Source organism: Hemicordylus capensis, chromosome 2 (assembly GCF_027244095.1).
Source record: "Hemicordylus capensis ecotype Gifberg chromosome 2, rHemCap1.1.pri, whole genome shotgun sequence".
Taxonomy (NCBI): domain Eukaryota; kingdom Metazoa; phylum Chordata; class Lepidosauria; order Squamata; family Cordylidae; genus Hemicordylus; species Hemicordylus capensis.
This window is the reverse complement of record NC_069658.1, coordinates 326,260,514-326,280,553: the sequence shown is the minus strand read 5'-3', so window position 1 is coordinate 326,280,553 and position 20,040 is coordinate 326,260,514. Positions and strand designations below refer to the sequence as shown.

The window sequence follows — 20,040 nt, the reverse complement described above, 5'->3', positions numbered from 1 at the left end:
GCCCATGTTCAGGAGTATACAGTGGCGAAATCTTCTCATTTATCCATGCTTATTGCATTAGCGGATTCCCTCCCTGCGGCCCTTTTCCGAATCACCCGTTCTTTGCTGGGGAGGGCTGATTCTGGTGACCTTCCGTATGGCTACTGTGACATGTTTGCTAGGTTTTCCACTGATAAAGTTGCTCGCCTTCGGTCTGAGTTGGATTCCAATTGCTCAGTATCCATTGAGGTAATAGAGGCTGGGTCTTGTGATACTATCTGGGATACCTTTGAGCTTGCTGAGGCTGATGATGTGGGCAGGATTCTCGCCAACGTGGGCACAACGACTTCTAGCCTGTACCCTTGTCCATCCTGGCTTGTTAGGGCTGTGAGGGGGAATGTTCTCTCCTGGCTTTGGGAGATGGTTAATTCCTCTCTTCAGGAGGGGTTTGTTCCATCAGCCCTGAAAGAGGCGGTGGTCTACCCTCTTCTGAAGAAGCCTTCTCTCGACCCTGATAATCTGGATAACTATCATCCGATCTCCAGTCTTCTCTTTTTTGGTAAGATTTTGGGGGAGGTGATGTGTGCTCAGTTTATGAGAGTCCTGGAGGAAACTGATTTCCTGGATCCTTGCCAGTCAGGTTTCAGGCCGCAGCACAGCACTGAAATGGCATTGGTCACCCTGTTGGATGACCTGTATCATAACCTTGATGTGGGAAGTACGCCTTTCTTGGTTCTCCTTGATCTCTCAGCAGCCTTCAGTACCATGGACCATGCTATCTTTCTGGAGCGCATAAGTGGGCTAGGCCTTGGAGGCACTGTTCTTCAGTGGTTCTGGTCCTATCTCATTGGGCAATTCCAGTTGGTGTCAATTGGGGGTGAGTGTTCGGCACCCTGGCCCCTTTCTTGTGGGGTTCCACAGGGCTCGGTCCTTGCTCCCATTCTCTTTAACATCTACATGAAGCCGCTGGTCATCCGTCAGTTTGAGATGAGTTTTCATCAATATGCTGATGATACTCAGCTTTATATCTCTACCCCTGGCCAAAGAGGTGATGCCGTCCATGTGCTGGCTCAGTGCCTAGAGGCTATCAGGACCTGGATGGGCCAAAACAAGCTCATGCTTAATCTCTCCAAGACTGAGTTGCTCTTGTTCAGTTTGCAGTCTGTCCAATTGCCGTGTGTGAGTTTATCTCTTGATGGGTTTGCACTTCCCTTGAGAGAGAAGGTTCGTGATCTGGGGGTCCTTCTGGACTCATGGCTCCTGCTTCAGCAGCAGGTGGAGGCACCCGTGGCCAGGGGTTTCCTTTGCCCAGCTTCAGATAGTTCACCAGTTATGGCCTTTTCTCAGTCAGCAGGCCCTGGCAACAGTAACTCATGCCTTTGTTACCTCTCGTTTGGATTACTGTAATGAGCTCTACCTAGGGTTGCCTTTGAAAACAATTCGGAAACTTCAACAAGTCCAGAATGCAGCACCCACCTCCTCATGGGTGGCCGTAGATTTGATAGTGTCACACCTCTTTTATGCTTGCTGCACTGGTTGCCTGTTCGCTTCCAGGTCTAGTTCAAAGTGCTAGTTCTCACCTACAAAACCCTTATTGGCTTAGCACCTCTTGGCCAGTTGTATCCTATCCTGTAAGGTCTCTGTGGCTGCCCCTCTTCTTTGGAACACTCTTCCCCTCCGGATTCATTCAGCTCCCTCCCTAGCTGCTTTTAAGGCCTGCATGTTTCACCAGGCATTTGCCCATTAATGTAATTTATTTTATAATTTATGTATTTATTAATTGTGATTGGTATTGCTGTCCACCGCCTAGAGTCTTTGGAGGAGGCAGTATATAAGAAAATGTAAATGAATGAATGAATGAATAAAGCAGTACAACACAATTTAAAAACTCTTTCAAAATGAGTTTAAAAGACAAATTTAAATATCAAAATTTAAGATTTAAAAGTCCTGAGTGAACAAAAAGGCCTTTACCTGATGTTTAAAAGAATAAAGAGATGGTGCCAGGCAAACCTCACTGGGGAGACTAGTCCATAAATGGGGTGCAACCACTGAAAAGGCCCTAGAAAGGCCTGGAAAAGGATGCGCACGGAACCGGCAATGGCCAGTTCGACAGCAGGGGGTTACTTTTAAGGAGAAGGAAGGATGCCCCCCACCCCCCTGTATTATCAAAAACAGTCCTGTGGGGCGGCAGCATACCTCCTTGCTGCCCTGGTGCACGTCAGACTGGACATGCCCAGTGAGCGCGACTTGTGGTGCACGCACACCAGGCATGTCCAGTCCAATGTGCATGGGGTGGCAAGGTATGCTGCCGCCCCGCAGGGCCATTTTTAATCACAGCGCCAGCAGAGGAAACACGGTGGAGTGGGGGGAAAGCATCCTCCCTGCTTCTTAAAAGTAACCCTCCCACACTGGTTTGGAGGTCCGTAAAAGGGCCTCTGTCGCTTAGAGGCATATCTACGGAAAATAGCGCCCAGGGCAAGCACTGAAATTGCGACCCTGTCCAAACATCTGACGCAAACTTAGAATAAAAACTGTTTTGTTCTAGTAGAGTGGGAGAAAGTAGCTTAGAAGGGAAAGACAAAAACAAGCCCACCTCCCACACAAAATCAGCACAAGGTTCCTGTAAGAATTCAGCAGTAAACTGGGGTTTTCCAACAGTCCCCAGAATTGTCGCCTCCCTATTGACTGAGCCATCCATGATTGATGCTCCCTACAGGGACCATAATTCATTACAGTAGAGGTTTTCAAATGTGTGCCCTCTGATGTTGCTAGACTATAGCTCCCATCATCCACAGCCAAAAAAACCACTGTGGGTGTTGGATGTTGTAGTCCAACACCTGGGGACCCATGTCTGAGAACCCCCTGCACTCAACAACCGAGAATCAAATAAATAATTACTTTGACATTTATTTTTTACATTTGTATTCCACTCTTCTTCTAAGGCATATATGGTCTCCCACATTTTAGTCTCAAACTTGAAAAGGGGACACTCAGAAACATTCAAAAACCTGATTCCCACATGTACCCTGAAGTAAATGGTAAAGGTAAAGTTTGCAGTTAAGTCGATTTCTACTCCTGCCGCCCACAGAGCCCTGTTGTTTTCTTTTGGTAGAATACAGGAGGGGTTTACCAACCCTGAAGTGGTACAGTCCAATTTTTCACCTCGGGGCTATACCACATCATATTAATGAATATGTATCCTAGAGCTGCAGTTGATCCGCCTATCACAAGCTCTTTAGACTTTGAGTAAAGATACTTGTAGGGTTTGCATTCTTACTGTAGCAAAAACTACTTTTATTTGTTCTTACAATAAACTCCTTTTGTTAATTAAAACCTTTCTCCCAAGCCAGTTTTCTTGATTTCACACACTTGCACAAATTAAAACTGCTTGGAACTGTCTCCCCTTTTGAGCTAAATTCCCCACGTTCACTCAAACTGGGGATGTTGAACAATCATCCCCAAGGCAGTTCCATCAACAGTACAGGCTGACAAAGGATGGAGAACTACATTGTGTAGCGCACACATGTACCAAATAAACACAGTATTACAGTTCCAGGAAAAACAACAAGTCTGGAAGTGCCTTTCTATTCCTTTTGGCCGGAGAAATATTTGAAAAATATTTTTTTAAAAAAACAAAAAACTCAAAAGCCATAAGGAGCTGAATAAAACTTCTAATAGTCATACACTAGGATTTTGATGCTTGTTGGCTTCCCTGAAGATTTACAGAAGCAACTTAGATACATGGGAAGCTGCTTTATACTGAGTCAGACACTCCATCTAGCTTGGCATTGTCTACTCTGATGGGCAGCTGCTCTCATTGACTTATATTATATTCATATTTTTCAAAAAAAAATTACCTGTAGCCCCTTTGGGGGGCTTCCTAAAGGCCATGGGGGTGGGGGGAGTCTGCAAAGGTTCCCCTCCCCCCATCAGCCTCTTAGTTTACCGCCACAGCCTGTCCCGAGATGATTTTGGGGCACATTCAGGCCTGCAGAGATCGGCATGGTGGCTATTTTGGAGGCAGCCATGCATGCTCAAATGGCTTCTGCAAGGCCTGGCAAGGCCTAGGCCTCGCAGGAACCATTTGAGCATGTGCAGTGGCCATCTTTTTAAATAATAACAAATTTTTAAAATGGCCGCCAAGAACAAAATGGCCGCCGCAAATGCTCACATGGTCCCTGCAAGGCTGTAGGCCTTACCAGGCCTCACAGAAGCCATTTGAGCATGCATGGTGGCCTCCAAAATGGCCACCGTGCCAAGGTTGACAGGCCCAAACAGGCCCGAAAATAAGCCCGGGACGGGCTGCGGCAGTAAACTAAGAGGCCGGTGGGGGAGGGAGAACCTTTACAGGCCCCCCACCATGGACTTTAGGAAGCCCCCCCCCAAGGGACTACTTTTTAAAAATTGCAAACTGGGGAGGGGTGGAAGCAGCATGGCACGGGCGCCCCCCTTCAAGTGGCGCCCAGTGCATGTGCCCTGGCTGCCCTACCCTAGATACGCCTATTGTGCACATCCCTAGTAGCCACCCAGTTCACCTCATTGGCAGGGGCTCTTGGAGGAGGGCCTCCATAGAAGATTTTAAGGTCTAGGTTGGGACATAGGGGGCAAGGTGCTCTCTCAGGTAGCTGAGCCCCAAGCCATTTAGGGTTTTAGACGTTAAAACCAGCACTTTGAATTGGGCCCAGAAATGGACTGGGAGCCAGTGCAGCTGAAGAAGCACTGGCTTAATATGCTCAAAGTGTCCACTCTGAGTTAATAATCTTGCAGCCCTATTTTGTACCTGCTGCAGTTTCTGGACCATTTTCAAAGGCAGTCCCATGTACAATGCATTACAGTAATCAAAGTTAGAGGTTACCAGAGCATGTGACCAGGGTCACACAGATGACCAAAATGGCCGCCGCCAGTGCAGAGAGACCCAGAAAAGGCAGAAAATGAACCAGGCCATTTGTAACCAGGGAGAGGCCGGTGGGGGAAAGGGGACCCGCTGGATACTCCCCTCCCCCAGGCGGGGTCTGTGTGTGTGCGTTTTAAACATTAGAACCCCCAAACCAGCTCCAAGTCAAGCCGGGGGCTCTGTTTGGGGAGGCAAAACAGAACATGCCTGGTTCGGTTCGAGTCCAGTTCGAACTCAAATGGAACCAGGCAAACTGGTTTTGTGCATACCCCTACCTGCGGAACCCCAACGCACAGCTGCCAGGGGGTTCAGTGGTAATCCCCCAGCATCACCTTTTGGGAACAGGCCTCAAGGTAGGAGCAGAACCACCTCCAAGCAGTGCCTCCCACCCCAACTCAGCCAGCCTATCCAAAATGATACCATGATCAATGGTATTGAAAGCCACTGAAAAATCCAAGAGAATTAACAGGGTTACACTCCCCCATCTCTCTCTCTCTCTCTCTCTCTCTCTCTCTGCACAGGTCATTGCACAGGGTGACCAAAGCAGTTTCTGCTCCAAAGCCAGGCCTGAAACCTGATTGAAATGAATCTAGATAGTCCATTTCCTCCAAGCGTGTCTGGAGCTGGTCATCCACTACACACTCAAGCACCTTGCCCAGGAAGGGAATATTGGCTACAGGCCTATAGTTGTTTACGTCATCTGGGTCCAGACTGGGTTTCTTTAGGAGTGGTTTTTACTCTAAAATGCAGCAAATACACACATAAAAATTGGAATACGAATAGCTATATACCGCTCTGCAACCAAAGTTGTCAAAGCGGTTTACATAGAAAAAGAAATAATACATAAATAAGATGGCCCCCTGTCCCCAAAGGGCTCACAATCTTAAAAAAAAACACCATAAGGCAGATACCAGCAACAGCCACTGTGCTGTGCTGCGAGTGGATAGGGCCAGTTTCTCTTCCCTTGCTAAATATAAAAGTCTCACCACTTTAAAAGGTGTCTCTTTGCTCAGTTAGCTGGGATATGCTTCTTTTGCTGCACACAAACTTCACAAGTCAGGATGTCAGCCACTGTCAAAACTGACAGTGACAAAGAATGCATGAAGGTTTTTGTCTGAACATGTGGATATAGTTGAGTTCATATGCAATAGAGGGAACAGCCTAGAATGATTTGGCAATGTAATTTGAATGGCATGTCTTATTTTCCTGCTCCTAAGAGATTGATGCAGTCTCCAGACCATGTGACACATTACAAGAAAGACAAGTCCCTGTTTGTCCACCATGTCCCTTTGTCCCACATGTACCACTGTAGCATGTGAAAAGGAGGCACATGGCTGAAAAAACAGGTATTTATTTACCACATATATTCAGTCATGCCTCTTCCCTCCATACTGTACAATATTTTTCACAGAAACAAACATGGACAAACAGGAACTAGATTTTCCCCATAAGATGCAGAACATCCCTCAAACATAATTAATTAACAGTGGTCAATTACCAGCAGATTAGTGTGGCCATTACTCAGGGTGAATTACCATTTTTGCCATAGACTCTCCGACACTGGAAAATGTTGGGATATTTCTGTGACCATAAAAACCATTATAGTTTGAAGAAGCTTAATGAGGGTAACTGTGCTATTATCATGGGGATGTACATAATTCAAAAAGAAATTGAGCCAACTCTTGTGAACTCCACCACCCAAACTGGGAATTGGTTCTCGCTTGCCTTTGCAGTCTAGTAAGATTTCAAGGGTTATGTTCCTCCTCCGTGCAAAAGCAACAGTTATATTTTCATATTCTTCAGGCTACAAAAAAGGCTAGCGCACACAACTTTGAAGCTAACCAGCCTTGGGCAAGCCAGATGGCCCATTTTTTAAAGGGAAGAACCAGCCAGTAAGACACTGCAGTCTGAGCTCCTGGGTTGAGGACAGAATGCATGGATTTCCAAATTTGCAGAGCCAGCTGTTTGGATTTTGCAAATGTTTTGTATGTCCCTGAGGACTTGCTAAAATGAGGACCTGTGAGCAGATAGATTCAAGGAGACTCAGCATGAAAGTCAGGATTGGGAACCTGAGCTACACTTAAACATAATTTTTAAGCGGGGGGTGGGGGGAGTTGTATATGATGGGATAAGACTGAAAAAAGAAAGATGTATAAATTACCATAGATAACTAATTACAATCAGAGCAATGAGCCAGAATAATTCTTATTTGCTAACATGGAGGGGGGAAATTACTTTTTCCTAGCAGCAAAATGCTGTCATTTGGGTGCTGGGAAAATGTAATATATTCCTCACAACAGACGCACTGCTTAGAGGGATGATATCTACAAATGAGTAACAACTGCTCATTTATTGGGCAGTAAATGGATTGTTTGGAAAGGCCCTATGCTTGTTTTGCCGATATGAACATGGCAAAGTAGTATTTTTAATGTTAAATGTATCATGTGATACTTTTCTTACGTCTGTTTGCAAGGGTACCAATTTATCCAAACAAACACACAAACAATTCAAAACTCTGCTTGTTTGACTTCTAAACTGAGGTGTAAGGTGGGATGGACATTGTAAAAACAGATTATGTGCTGAAGTTAAGAGCCATCCCCTGGTGAATGTTAAAGGTCCTCATCTCTCGACATATTGTGGCTATGACATGTTGGGATGTTGAGAGCTTTATAACCTCCCTGGAATGTCCAGATCAATTACATCTAAAGATCTCTGTACACCTGTAAATTGATTGTTCTGTAATTTGTTATAATGGAATCTAATGGGTTTTCCTTTCTCTTCCTTTGTAGGAATCCAGTAAGCCTTATCCCTCAGACCTCTCCCGTAGCCCCCAAAGCCTGAGTGACACTGGCTACTCATCTGATGGCATCTCTAGCTCCCAGAGTGAGATCACAGGCTTAGTGCAGCAAGAAGGCGAGCAGCTGAATGAAACAGGAATCGTTGAGCAGAGCCCTCCAAGTCCTTCTGAACTCACTAAATTGGAAAGCAGCATGCGCCCCCTACTGGAATCAAAGGGCTTGGCCCAAGAGCCAACTGAAAGAGGGAAAACATACCATGAATTGAGGGAAGAGCAGAGACAAAGGCCCCGGTCCCTTTCCATCACCCCAGAAGCCTTTGATTCTGATGAGGAGCTGGAAGACATCATGGAAGAAGATGAAGACTCTTTAGAATGGGAGAACCAGAGAGAGCAGAGGGAAAGTATGGAGTCATCGGATGACTTTGGCAGCAAGCTACGCCATGACTATGTGGAGGACAGTAGTGAAGGAGGGTTCTCCCCATTACCAACTAGGCAGAAAAGCAGAGAACCTGAAATGACGGATGAAGAGTTCATGAGGAGGCAACTCCTGGAGATGAGCGCTGAAGAAGATAACCTTGAGGAGGATGAAGAATATGACAGTGGCAAATACAGTGGTGCAAGAAATGGGCACAGGCCTGATACTGAAAAAAGCAGGGAAACGACATCATCCAAGAGGCGCCTGCCTCACAGTTCTGGTAGCATATACGAGGAGGAAAGGAAGGAACTGGAAAGTACGGAGGGTGATGACATGACTGCATCTCAGGGAGGTCTGCGGCGTTTCAAGACCATTGAGTTAAACAGCACTAATAACTATGGCAGAGAGATGGAGATCAGCCAAGAGGCAGACATCAGCTTGGACAGAGAACCTGAACTGGAGATGGAGAGTCTGACAGGCTCCCCAGAAGACAGGTCAAGGGGTGAATATTCCTCTACTTTGCCGGCAACAACACCCAGTTATACATCAGGAACCTCTCCCACTTCCATCTCTTCCCTAGAGGAGGACAGCGATAGCAGCCCGAGCCGTAGGCAAAGACTGGAAGAAGTTAAGCAGCAGAGAAAAGCCCGGCATCGCTCCCATGGTCCTCTGTTGCCAACCATAGAAGATTCTTCTGAGGAAGAAGAGCTGCGTGAGGAAGAGGAGCTTTTGAGAGAGCAGGAGAAAATGCGAGAAGTGGAACAGCAGCGCATCCGAAGCACAGCGCGCAAAACCAAGCGAGATAAAGAAGAGCTGAGGGCCCAGAGGAGAAGAGAGAGGTCCAAAACTCCACCCAGCAACCTGTCTCCCATTGAAGATGCTTCACCCACTGAGGAGCTGCGGCAGGCTGCAGAGATGGAGGAGCTGCATAGATCTTCCTGTTCAGAATACTCGCCCTCGATTGACTCGGAAGCAGAGGGGTTTGATGTCATTGCCTCCAAGCTGTACAAGTCTGGCAGTGAGTACAATCTCCCAACATTCATGTCCCTCTATTCTCCAACAGAAAAAACTGCTAGCTCTGCTTACCCCTCCAAGCCTCTGAAAAGTGCAGAAGAAGCCTATGAAGAGATGATGAGGAAGGCAGAAATGTTCCAGAAACAGCAGCCATCCCAACAAAGTGTCTCCTACAGCAACACCTTCCAACAAGTAGGCTATCGTAGTTCAGAAGGCCCAAATAATTTTGAATACCAGTACATAGATGATTATGGCTATGATGGTCGGAATGTGGACTCTTCTCAATCTGACTACCAGAATGAACTTTCCAAATCTGGGGCAGTTTATGAGGAAATCCTTCAGACATCACAGAATATTTCCAGGATGCATCAGTCCTCTTCTTTGGATTTGACTCTTGAACAGGAAGTCAAGAAGAAAGGGAGAGAAGACCTTTACCAAGAAAAGCAGTTTCTGAATGCAGAGAGTGCTTATGAAACTGGCCCACTTACTCCTGGAACAAGTCCTACACAGCTATCTGCTCCTGTCTCCTTTTCATCCACTGAAAGCAGTACAAACAGAATAATTCCTGATGTCAGAGTCACTCAGCATTTTGCAAAAGAGAGTCATGAACACCCGAAGCTTCATAGCTCACCTACTGCACCTAGCTCAGTTTCAAAGAGTGTAACAATGCCTTATACTTACACTAAAGTATCTAGCACAGTCACCACTGTTGTTTCTAGTCCAGCAAGTGCACCACGAATTTACAGCTCTCCCACTTCTCTGAGTGGCCCAGATGTACCAACTGTGTCCACCACTAGCCGAAGCTATAGTCAGACAAAAGTGACAGCCAGTTATGGATCTCAGACAGAAAATATAGCCAGGGTCAAAGGCACGGCAGAGATCAGTGGGCCATCAGCAAGAGAGAAACTCCAGAGCATGACTGAGAGCAAGACAAATGTACCCATGTCATCTCCTAAAATGTACTCCTTCTTCAAAAGCTCCAGCCCACCACTTTCCCCTTCTTCTCCTACTCAAAGCCCCACACATTCTGCTCCAAGAGTTGGAATGCCACCCAGTTCAGGGGTAGGAACCAAAACCACAGCTGAGTTTTCCAGCCAAACACATAGCACAATTCTCTCGTATGATATCCCCACTACTACTGCTGTATCTGTTTCTTCTCCAATGGTAGCGCAAGGAACACAAACGCCTCATCGATCCAGCTCCCCTCGCCTTGCTAGGCAACAGTCATCACAAGAAGCCCCATTTATGGTCATCACATTAGCATCTGACGCAGCCATTCAGACTAAGCCAATTGGTGTAAGTTCCTCCATTTCACCAGCCTCATCTCCAACCAGGCAGGGCCGGCAGCAAACAGTGCATAGTTACAGTCAGACAGCAATCAATGCAGCACAACTCCAGCAAGAGCAGCTGCAGTCCACTTACACAAGGACACCATCAGGGCTAGAAAGAGCCCCTGCCTCTAGTGCTGCAATGCAGAAAGGGCAAACCACGGGGGCGGCTGACAGCATCCCTGGTGTGTATAGCTGGGGGACACTGCCTGCTGAGAACATTTCTTTGTGTAGGATATCATCCATTCCTGGGACATCCAGAGTAGAACCTGGACCCAGACCACCCAGCAGTAATATTGTAGATTTGCGGACTGCTATTAAGGCAGCCCCAGTCATTATAACAGATCAGGGTATGGATCTCACATCCCTAGCTACTGAGAGCAGAAAATATTGCCTCACCATGGACCAGTCACCTAGTCGGCAGTCCACAGCCATCCAGCCCTTAATTATCAATCTTAATGCCCAAGAACAGCCCCATGCTATCATAAGCACAGCCACCACGGTCAGCATAACTGTTGCATCTTCCATGCTAGTGTCTCAGCCAAAGCAGCCGGTGGTCTATGGAGACCCTTTCCAGAGCAGAATGGACTTTGGTCAAGGCACAGGAAGTCCCGTCTGTCTGACGCAAATTAAACAGGTAGAACAAGCTGTTCAGACTGGCACCTTCAGAGGACCTGTAGGTAGCGCTGGCATTTCTGCTTCTGTGGGCCGCCCAGAAGCTCCAGGTCCACCACAGACAAAATTTGCAAGATATAATTTGCCCAACCAAATGACATCTCTCATGAAGAAAGATGCTCTGATCACTCAGACCAGTAATGCGCAGAATGTAGTTAGTGCCATTCCCAGACAGTTTCCTCAGGATCAAAGCTCAGAAATGTATAGAGGGATCCCAGTGGAACTGAAAACTCAGCCTCCTCCAGTCACCCTCGGAAGTAAGAAATCCCAGGTGATGATGGTGCAGATGGATGAAATAGCAACAGGCCCTGTAACAAAACTGATCAAAGAGGAATCTCCTGCCAACGCCCTGGATCTTACTGGAATGAAGCCTGAAAGCCAAATCGCATGCTGTGATGTGGTGTACAAATTTCCATTTGGAGGTAGCTGCACTGGGGCTTTCAACCCTTCTTCCAAGGTGCCAGAGAAAAACGTTGGGGATGCAACTCATGCTGGGAAACCCAGTGGCCAGTACTATGGAAGCAGAGAACAGGAGGCTCAAGATGCATATCCCTATAGAGAACAATCAGCCCCAGGACCTAATCCGTACGAAGAGCACAGGTTCTATCCACATGGCCTCTTTGGGAGACTGTATTCATCCATGTCAGATACAAACCTTTCTGAAATGGGCTTGAACTATTACCCAGTTAAAGGAGAGCAGCCCTTCCACTCCCCTGCTGGGGATTCTGCAGTGGACTTGACAACCATGAAACAGTCATACGGGATCGGCTTTACTGATGGAGGCTACATGGGGCATGGAATGCAGTATGGCTCTTTTTCCGACCTCAGGCAGTCTACGGATTTGCTAAGCCATTCATACCCAATGCGAAGGTACAACTCAGCCTCTAACATCTACTCTGATTATAGGTATTCACCAAGAGGGGACTTGGCAAATTTCCAGGAAGCCAGCCTGGCTCATTATAGTGCTACGACAGCTCGAGAAATCAGCCGGATGTGTGCGGCACTCAACTCTATGGACCAGTATGGGGGCAGGCATACAAACAGCCCAGATCTTCTCCAGTATGGACCTAATGCTCTTGGCACTGGGCCGACAGGAAGTGGAGGCATCTCAGGTCAGCAGAGCCCCATGAAACCAAATATGATGTACAACCCAAATTTTCCAGAGACTCGCCCAGGCTTTGGAAACCTGGCCCAGTACAACCTCGCCAGGCTTGGAGCCATCAGACAGCTACTCCCTTCTACAGCCACTGTGCGAGCTGCTGATGGCATGATTTATTCAACCATTAATACGCCAATAGCATCAACCCTCCCCATCACCACTCAGCCAGCTTCTGTGCTGCGGCCCATGCTCCGAGGCCTATATAGACCCTACGGTCCCAGCAATATCACGGCTGTCCCTCTGGCCAGCCTGACCAGAGTGCCTCTAGTTCCTCCAAGGATCCCCCTTGCAGCCCAAGGCTTGTATCGCTACCCAGTGCCCAGCAGGCCCCCAGCAGTTCCCACAACATCAGTGATGGAGACACCAATGTATTTGGGAAAGCCTGTTAGCACCACTTCAGCCACCATGGTCGCCAGCAGCGTAAGCCCAGCACCAGTTTCCAAGCCCTCAGCACCGACTGCTGCTAGCTTGCAGAGGCCTGAGCAGACAGGGGCTGGCACACGGGAGGAGGTGCCTGTGACAAGTTCTGGGGCACAAAGTACTTCCAGTGAAGCCACCCAGGGACAGCAGCAGCAGCAGCCGCCACCACCACCAATCCCAGTCCAGAAACAGCAAGCAGAAGTTCCACAGGCCAGCGTCACCAGCAAAGGAGCCTCCGAAAGGGAAGAAAAGGAAAAGGAGGAAGAGAGGCAGAGGAAGCAGCAGGAGCACATCCTCCAGTTTGAGAGGGAGAGGGTAGAGCTGGAGAAACTGAGGCAACTGAGGCTGCACGAGGAGCTGGAGAGGGAGCGTGTGGAGTTGCAGAGACATCGGGAGAAGGAGCAGATGCTGATGCACAGGGAGATCCAGGAGTTGCAATCGATAAAGCACCAGGTCCTGCACCAGCAGCAGGAGGAGCGCCACGCCCAGTTTGCCCTGCAGAGGGAGCAGCTGGCCCAGCAGCGCTTGCAGTTGGAGCAGATCCAGCAGCTGCAGCAGCAACTGCAGCAGCAGTTGGAGGAGCAGAAGAGGCAAAAGAGCACCTTCCCTCCAGTATGTGACCCAGCAGGGAGGATCCCTCCCCAAGCAGCATCGGAGATGGCCATGGAAATGCAAAGGACCCTGGCTCAAAACGGGCAGTTCTGGACACCCCTCAACCAAGCTTTTATGGCTACTGCCGCTCCAGGGCAAGACGGGCAAGCCCAGCCTCGCTACCCCGGGCTCCAGAGGCCTCTCACCAACTCAGCCTCTGAAATGTCCTTGCAGATGGAAGATCAGTGGGAAGCCAGTCGAGGAATCAAGAAGCGGAACTCTATGCCACGCCTTCGGGATGCATATGACAAGGAGCCCGGCCACGAGCCATTTGTGGTGAAGAAGATTACAGACAGCAGTGTGCAGACGGACGAGGAGGACGGCGAGGAGCGCTTCTATGCATCCCGGCGGCGCCGTACCCGCCGCAGCACTGACTGCAGTGTTCAGACCGATGAGGAAGACAATGGCGAGTGGGAGCAGCCAGTGCGGCGCCGACGCTCCCGCTTCTCTCGACACTCAGACTCCAGTGCAGAAAGCAAGCAAGACTCTTCCTCAAAAGGCATGGCCAGCATAGCGATCCAGACCATCAGTGACTGCTCGGTGCAAACGGAACCCGACCAGCTACACAGGGTGTCCCCTTCCATCCACATCACCACCCCTGACCCCAGGGTGGAGATCGTGAGGTACATCTCTGCCCCCGAGAAGACCCAACGGGGAGAGAGCCTGGCCTGCCAGACGGAGCCGGAAGTACAGCCCCAGCCAGGCATTGTGGTCCCTCAGCTCACTGTGCCTACCACAATCACGCCTTACTCCTCCAACATCCAGATCGTAAGCACGGGTCCCTTGGATCCCCATGCCATCCGACAGCAAGCACTAGTGAAGAAAAAGCCTGACCCTTTGGAAATTGGCTACCAGTCCCACCTACCTACAGATTCCTTATCGCAGCTGGTGTCTCGTCAGCCTCCCAAGTCTCCCCAGGTGCTCTACTCCCCCGTCTCTCCCCTCTCCCCTCATCGACTACTAGAATCATCCTTCACAACCAGTGAAAGGCTCAACAAGGCTCATGTGACCCCACAGAAGCACTTCACAGCTGACACGGTCCAGCGCCAGCATACCCTACCTCGCCCCATCAAAACCATGCAGAGATCTTTATCTGATCCCAAGCCCATCAGCCCAACATCGGAGGAGTCTGCAAAGGATCGGTTCTCCTTGTATCAGCACACGTTGCTCCCTGGAAGCCAGGTAGGATTGCTGCTTGTCTTGACAAGTGAGATGGGTCTGATCCAAGGTGCTCTTACCCCTGGACTTTGTGACTTTAAGTTCAGGGCCTCCACAGCTCCTGGGGGGCCCCAAATCCTCTTTAGTTTGTCCCAGTTGGTTATCCCCCCGGCTGAGCACGATGATGCTTAATTTACAGGGGAGGGGGCCTCCAAAGGCCTTTAGGTCCAGGCTCCAAAAATACCTCAGTGCACCTCTGGGTCTGATAGTATTTCTATTGTCCATTTTTAAAAAATCCAAAGCTGTTCCTAGGTCGGCCTGCTGAGTATATCCAATTGTTCCATTATCATCGTCTTATCCAGCATACATCCGCATAGGAATGAGGAAGGATTGTTTTTAACTTCAGTTTAAGGCAGACATGACATTCGTAATGGTCACAGCAGGTTACTCATATCCATGGTATGAACTCCATTCCCACAGCTCACATGTAAAGTTGTGTTGTCAAGTCAGTGTCAACTCCTGACGACCACAGAACCATCCATGTGGTTTTCTTTGGTAGAATACAGGAGGGGTTTAGCATTGCCATCTCCCGTGCAGTAGGAAATGATGCCTTTCAGCATCTTCCTATATCACTGCTGCCCAATATAGGTGTTTCCCATAGTGTGGGAAACATACCAACAGAGATTCCATTCGGCAACCTATTGCTCCCTAGGCAAGTTACTTCCCTGCTGCGCCATTAGGTGGCCTGTCTTATGCATATACAGATATGTAAATATGTCTGTCTGCACCCTTTGAGAAATAGGTCCCTCTTATTGGGCAGTGTTGTTGCTGCTACTATTGTTGTTGAGCACTATTGTTTGTTTTTACTTTTCAATGAAAAAGTTCTCAAAGTGAGAAAAAAGAAGAAGATCATTCCTTGTCCTCAAAGGACTCACAATCTGAAAAGAAACACAAGGAGGATGCCAGCATCAATCATGGGAAGGCTGCTGTGCTGGGGTTGAAGGGAAACAGTTGCTTCCCCCCGCTAATTATATGAGAATTGCCACTTAGAAAGGTGTTTCTTAGCCCAGTTACCAGGGGATCATACATTGAATGTGTATTATTTATTTATTATTATTATTGTTTACACAGTCAGACAGGTATTATTGACTGGTTTGTTTTATCCAGACACTGAGTCCTTCCCAAGGACCTGGGATGGCTGAATTTTATTATCAATGTTGTTGCTGTTATAGATATCGTCGCAGAATATAGGCTGTTCCCAGTAAAGCTGCTTTTTGTAATTGGCTGATGGTGATTTCTGTGGCCCCTATGGTGTTGAGGTGCTTTTGGAAGGTGTTTTGGAATTGCACCTAGGGCGCCAGTTACCACTGGGATTATTTGGGTCTTTCTCTGCCACAGCCTTTCAATTTCAATTTGTAGATCTTTGTATTTGGTGATTTTTTTCTATTTCTTTTTCTTCTATTCTGCTATCCCCTGGTACTGCTATGTCGATTATTTTGACTTGTCTTTCTTCCTTCTCTTCTACAGTGATATCTGGTGTATTGTGTGGCAGATGTTTGTCTGTTTGTAGTCGGAAGTCCCATAATATTTTTGCATCTTCATTTTCTACCACTTTTTCAATTTGATGGTCCCACCAATTTTTGGCTACAGGTAGCTTGTATTTTTTACAGATGTTCCAGTGTATCATCCCTGCTACCTTGTCATGCCTTTGTTTGTAGTCAGTCTGTGCGATCTTTTTTACAACAGCTGATTAGGTGGTCCACGGTTTCATCTGCTTCTTTACAAAGGCGGCACTTGCTGCTTGTTGTGGATTTTTCGACTTTTGCTCTTCTTGCATTTATTCTTAGTGCCTGTTCTTGCGCAGCCAGTATTAAACCCTCTGTTTCTTTCTTCAAGTTGCCATTCTTAAGCCACTGCCAGGTATTGGTGATGTCTGATTTTCCACTTATATTATGCAGATATTGACCATGCAGTGGCTTATTTTTCCATTTTTCTGCTCGGTTCTTGACTTGTTCTTTCTTGTAGGCCTGCTTTGTTTCATTGGTTATTTTTTATTTATTTATTGTTGTTGTTGTTGTTATATACTCTTTATAAACAAGGTGTTGTTCCCCATGGTGATACTTCTACCCTTCAGGTCCCCAGTATAATAGATACTAGGAAATCTCCAGGCATCCTAATAATCCTCCTAACAGGGAGGATCATCCCATCTAGCCCATGCAGTATTAGAAGTTTGCATCCTGGTGTTGGGAGCAGTGTTCCCTCTAACAGGGATTCTCATACGCTGTTGACTACAACTCCCATAATCTCCAAGCAAAAGCCATTGCAGCTGGGGATTCTGGGAGTTGTAGTCAACCACATCTGGGAATCCCTGTTACAGGGAACACTGGTGGGGAGCCAACTCTAGTCTTGACTTGCATAGTGTTCTCCCTGGATCCTTACAAGCACATACCATGGCTGAGGGACTTCCACTGCCACATATATTGCATAGACTCATTAAGGACATGCTTTCATGACATGTTTGCAATCAGTGCGTTCAGTAGGGAGTCCTGAGCAATGCATCAGCCTTCCTTATATCAAACTGCATTCTGTCTGCCTCCTTGATTGATTGAGTGTCATCAAGTCGGTGCTGACTCTTAGCAGCCACAAAGATAGATTCTCTCCAGGATGATCTGTCTTCAACTTGGCCTTTTAGGTCTCTCAGTGGTGCATTCATTGCTGTCATAATCGAGTCCAGCCACCTGCTTATACCAACCTTTTGTTTCCTATTCTTTGTTTGTTTAGTGTGTGTGTCTGTGTGTGTGTATGTGTGTGTAGCTGCCCGATACTAAATGCACTCAAGTTCAAAATAATGAATGATCATTTTTCTGCATCCTAAAACTCTGTGGAAGTACAGAAGCAAAGTTGCATTCTCTGCCATGCCATCTGCTGGCGATGAGGAGAATATCCTTATCATGAGCTGATAAAAACATAAGTTAGTAACTGCTATGGAACTCTCATGTGGCATCTCAGTGAAATTTTCCTTTCATCAGTGCATATGAAAACAAGACATTCATATGGGAATTGTCATGAGATCTTTAGCTATGGTAACTTTGATAGACAGCAGAACAAGGGAAATCTAACATTCCTTCAATGAATAGCAACTGGCCCTCTTCAGCCATCTCCTTTATACAGAGACCTAAGCAAGCTAGGCATTATTTCGGAACAGCAGATTTCTATACTAATAGGTGTATTGACCTTTGCGTGGGGTAAGTGGGTGGGTGGACAAGAGGAGCTGTGCTCTCTACTGTCAGTAAACTGTATCCTTCAAGTTGTGAGTATTGTTAGTAAATTTTATGATTAGTGAATTGTATAGGGAGGGGCTTTCCCACAAATGTAGCATAAGGAAACAAACAATAAGAAATATCCAGAAATAAGTAAATATCATAAAATGCATTAAAATGCAACTAGTTCTAGAAAGACTAATGCTCTAGCAGGCCAACATACATACTTCCTTTCTGTCTGGTGATATTGTGGTGGACATAACGGATTTTCCTGATAGTCTTAGCACTACTGGCAGCAACGGTTTGCATCGGACTCTGTCATGATGGCTGAGCAAGTAGCACTGAGAGATCTGAGAGCAGAGTTATCAGCTCCTCCCTTTGGGTCTCTTCATCCTCTCCTATGTGCTTAAACACCATCCGGTGTCATTTTAAAACACCATTTACTTGTGTATGTGTGTATGGTGTGAAGTATTCTGCACTTTGGGATGAAAACTGAAAAGGATAATGAAACATGGAGGCGATTCTCAGAATCAGTGGAAAGTAGGCTAAGGGAACGTAGCCCACTTTCTACGGACTGTGGGAACCACCGGGCTCACAGGCAAGCCCAGTTTCCCCAAAGTGGGTAATCTGCTTAAATACCCCTCTCCTTAGCCCAGGTTAGAGGAGCAAGTGCTCCGCTAATCCAGGTTTTCCGATTATGTATTGCCGCAGCGCGGCTCCGCACTGTGGCAGCACACAAGGAGACCTCCTTCAGGAGGCTGCAAGCAGCATCCCAGGCTCAGGGGTCTCTCCAGGATGCCGCATGCACTCACGCAGCTGCAGCTTCATGATGGAGCTGACAGTCGTGTGGGTGGCCGATCCGGCCACCCAGGGCTGCAGCCTTGATTGTCTGCGGGGAGGGCAGGCTAAGCCCGTTCTCCCCGCAGAACCCCCTCCAACGGGTCTCACTGATTGTGAGACTTGCCTCATGGTCAGATAATGGCTATGGTAAGTTAGGAGGGGCATCCACTGCAACTTGCCTGTGTTAGCACACCTCTTCTGAAGATTTTGCAAAATATTGGAAAGTAGAGAGAAAGAACAAAAGCTGATGGAAGTAGAGATAGCCGTTTTACAGGGCCTACCATAATGGAGCACTAGGAGTCCCTTCAGTACACAATGGCTAGCAACAGAGAGGAAAGAATAGGTCACGTGACACACCTTCATATTATAAGGAACCTGTGCCATTTTTTCATCATGTGGATGCAGACAAAGAGATGCCAGTTAATGCTGTGTTGGAACAACTTGCAGTAGTGCATCGCAGTAGCTCTAGAATTATGATTGCTCAATGATTGCTTCTTACCTAGCCCTGGGGCTTTTACGCACAGCAGGTAAAGCTCTCAGGGTAAATGTCGAGTGAAGCCACTTGGAATTCCACTTGCAGCATGAGGGAAGCAGCCCCTCCCCTCTGCTCTTGGGTTTCCTTTTGGTGCAGGTTCACATTGCATGCCTCCGTGTTTTCGTTCTAGCCAGTGTGGGAGGAGAGAGAGCTGCTTGGGTAGAGACACAACGTTGCCTTCAAAACCTCATGTCCTAGACTGGGAGCATTTGTATACACTAACAGATTTCTTCCCTTCCCCCCAATACATGCATAGTGTTTTAACCAGCGAAAACCTTAAGCAAGCAGACTTGTTCAATATTGTTCAAAAAAGTCAACTTGAGCAAACACAGCGGTTTTACTTTTGAAACTAGAGCTTAAAGAGTTTGCTTCCTGCAGCTAGGCAAGCCAGCTCAATCTGCATTTCTAAAGAGCTATATCTGCATTCCTAAAGAGTGTTTCCTTCTTATCATGTTAATGATTCTACATCAGTGCCTCTCCCTATTTGCTCTGGTGTTTTCAGAAAAACTAAATTAAAACAGCATTTTAAAAACCCGGAGATACATCAAGATAAGCTAGAATTCAGAAGACAAAGCCCAATTTCTGTGTGGAGTGCTTCCAAGGACCTTGAATGGACTTCGAGGTAAGCTTGGCCGGTGTGTGAATTCACACTGGCCAACCGAAGATTCGCGGTTAACAGTCCTGTGTGGAAATGCTCCTGGTGTTCGCACAGGAGTCACTGAGCTATAGGTTAAGATAAGAGTTTGTTGGGTTTGTCAAAACTGTTTAGAAATAGCTGTCAAATTCCCTGCTTCCTCAAACAAAATTCAAACTGTGGTGCTAAAGAATCATGTTGAGTGGGGGGAAGAGGTTTCCTCCAACCTGCTGTCTATGCAGTTTCTCCCGTTATTTCACATTCTGATTAGCAGCAGAGTC

At 47.3% G+C, this 20,040-nt stretch overlaps 1 protein-coding gene across 3 annotated transcripts in view; it reads left to right on the top strand.

The window, feature by feature from the left end:
* Positions 1 to 20,040, top strand: part of BSN (bassoon presynaptic cytomatrix protein) — a 337,777-nt gene that overhangs the window by 289,142 nt on the left and 28,595 nt on the right. For all 3 annotated transcript variants that reach the window (XM_053295172.1, XM_053295170.1, XM_053295173.1), the window contains one exon: positions 7,663 to 14,514. In XM_053295172.1, coding sequence (XP_053151147.1) covers positions 7,663 to 14,514 — 6,852 coding nt within the window. The remainder of the gene's footprint in view (positions 1 to 7,662; positions 14,515 to 20,040) is intronic.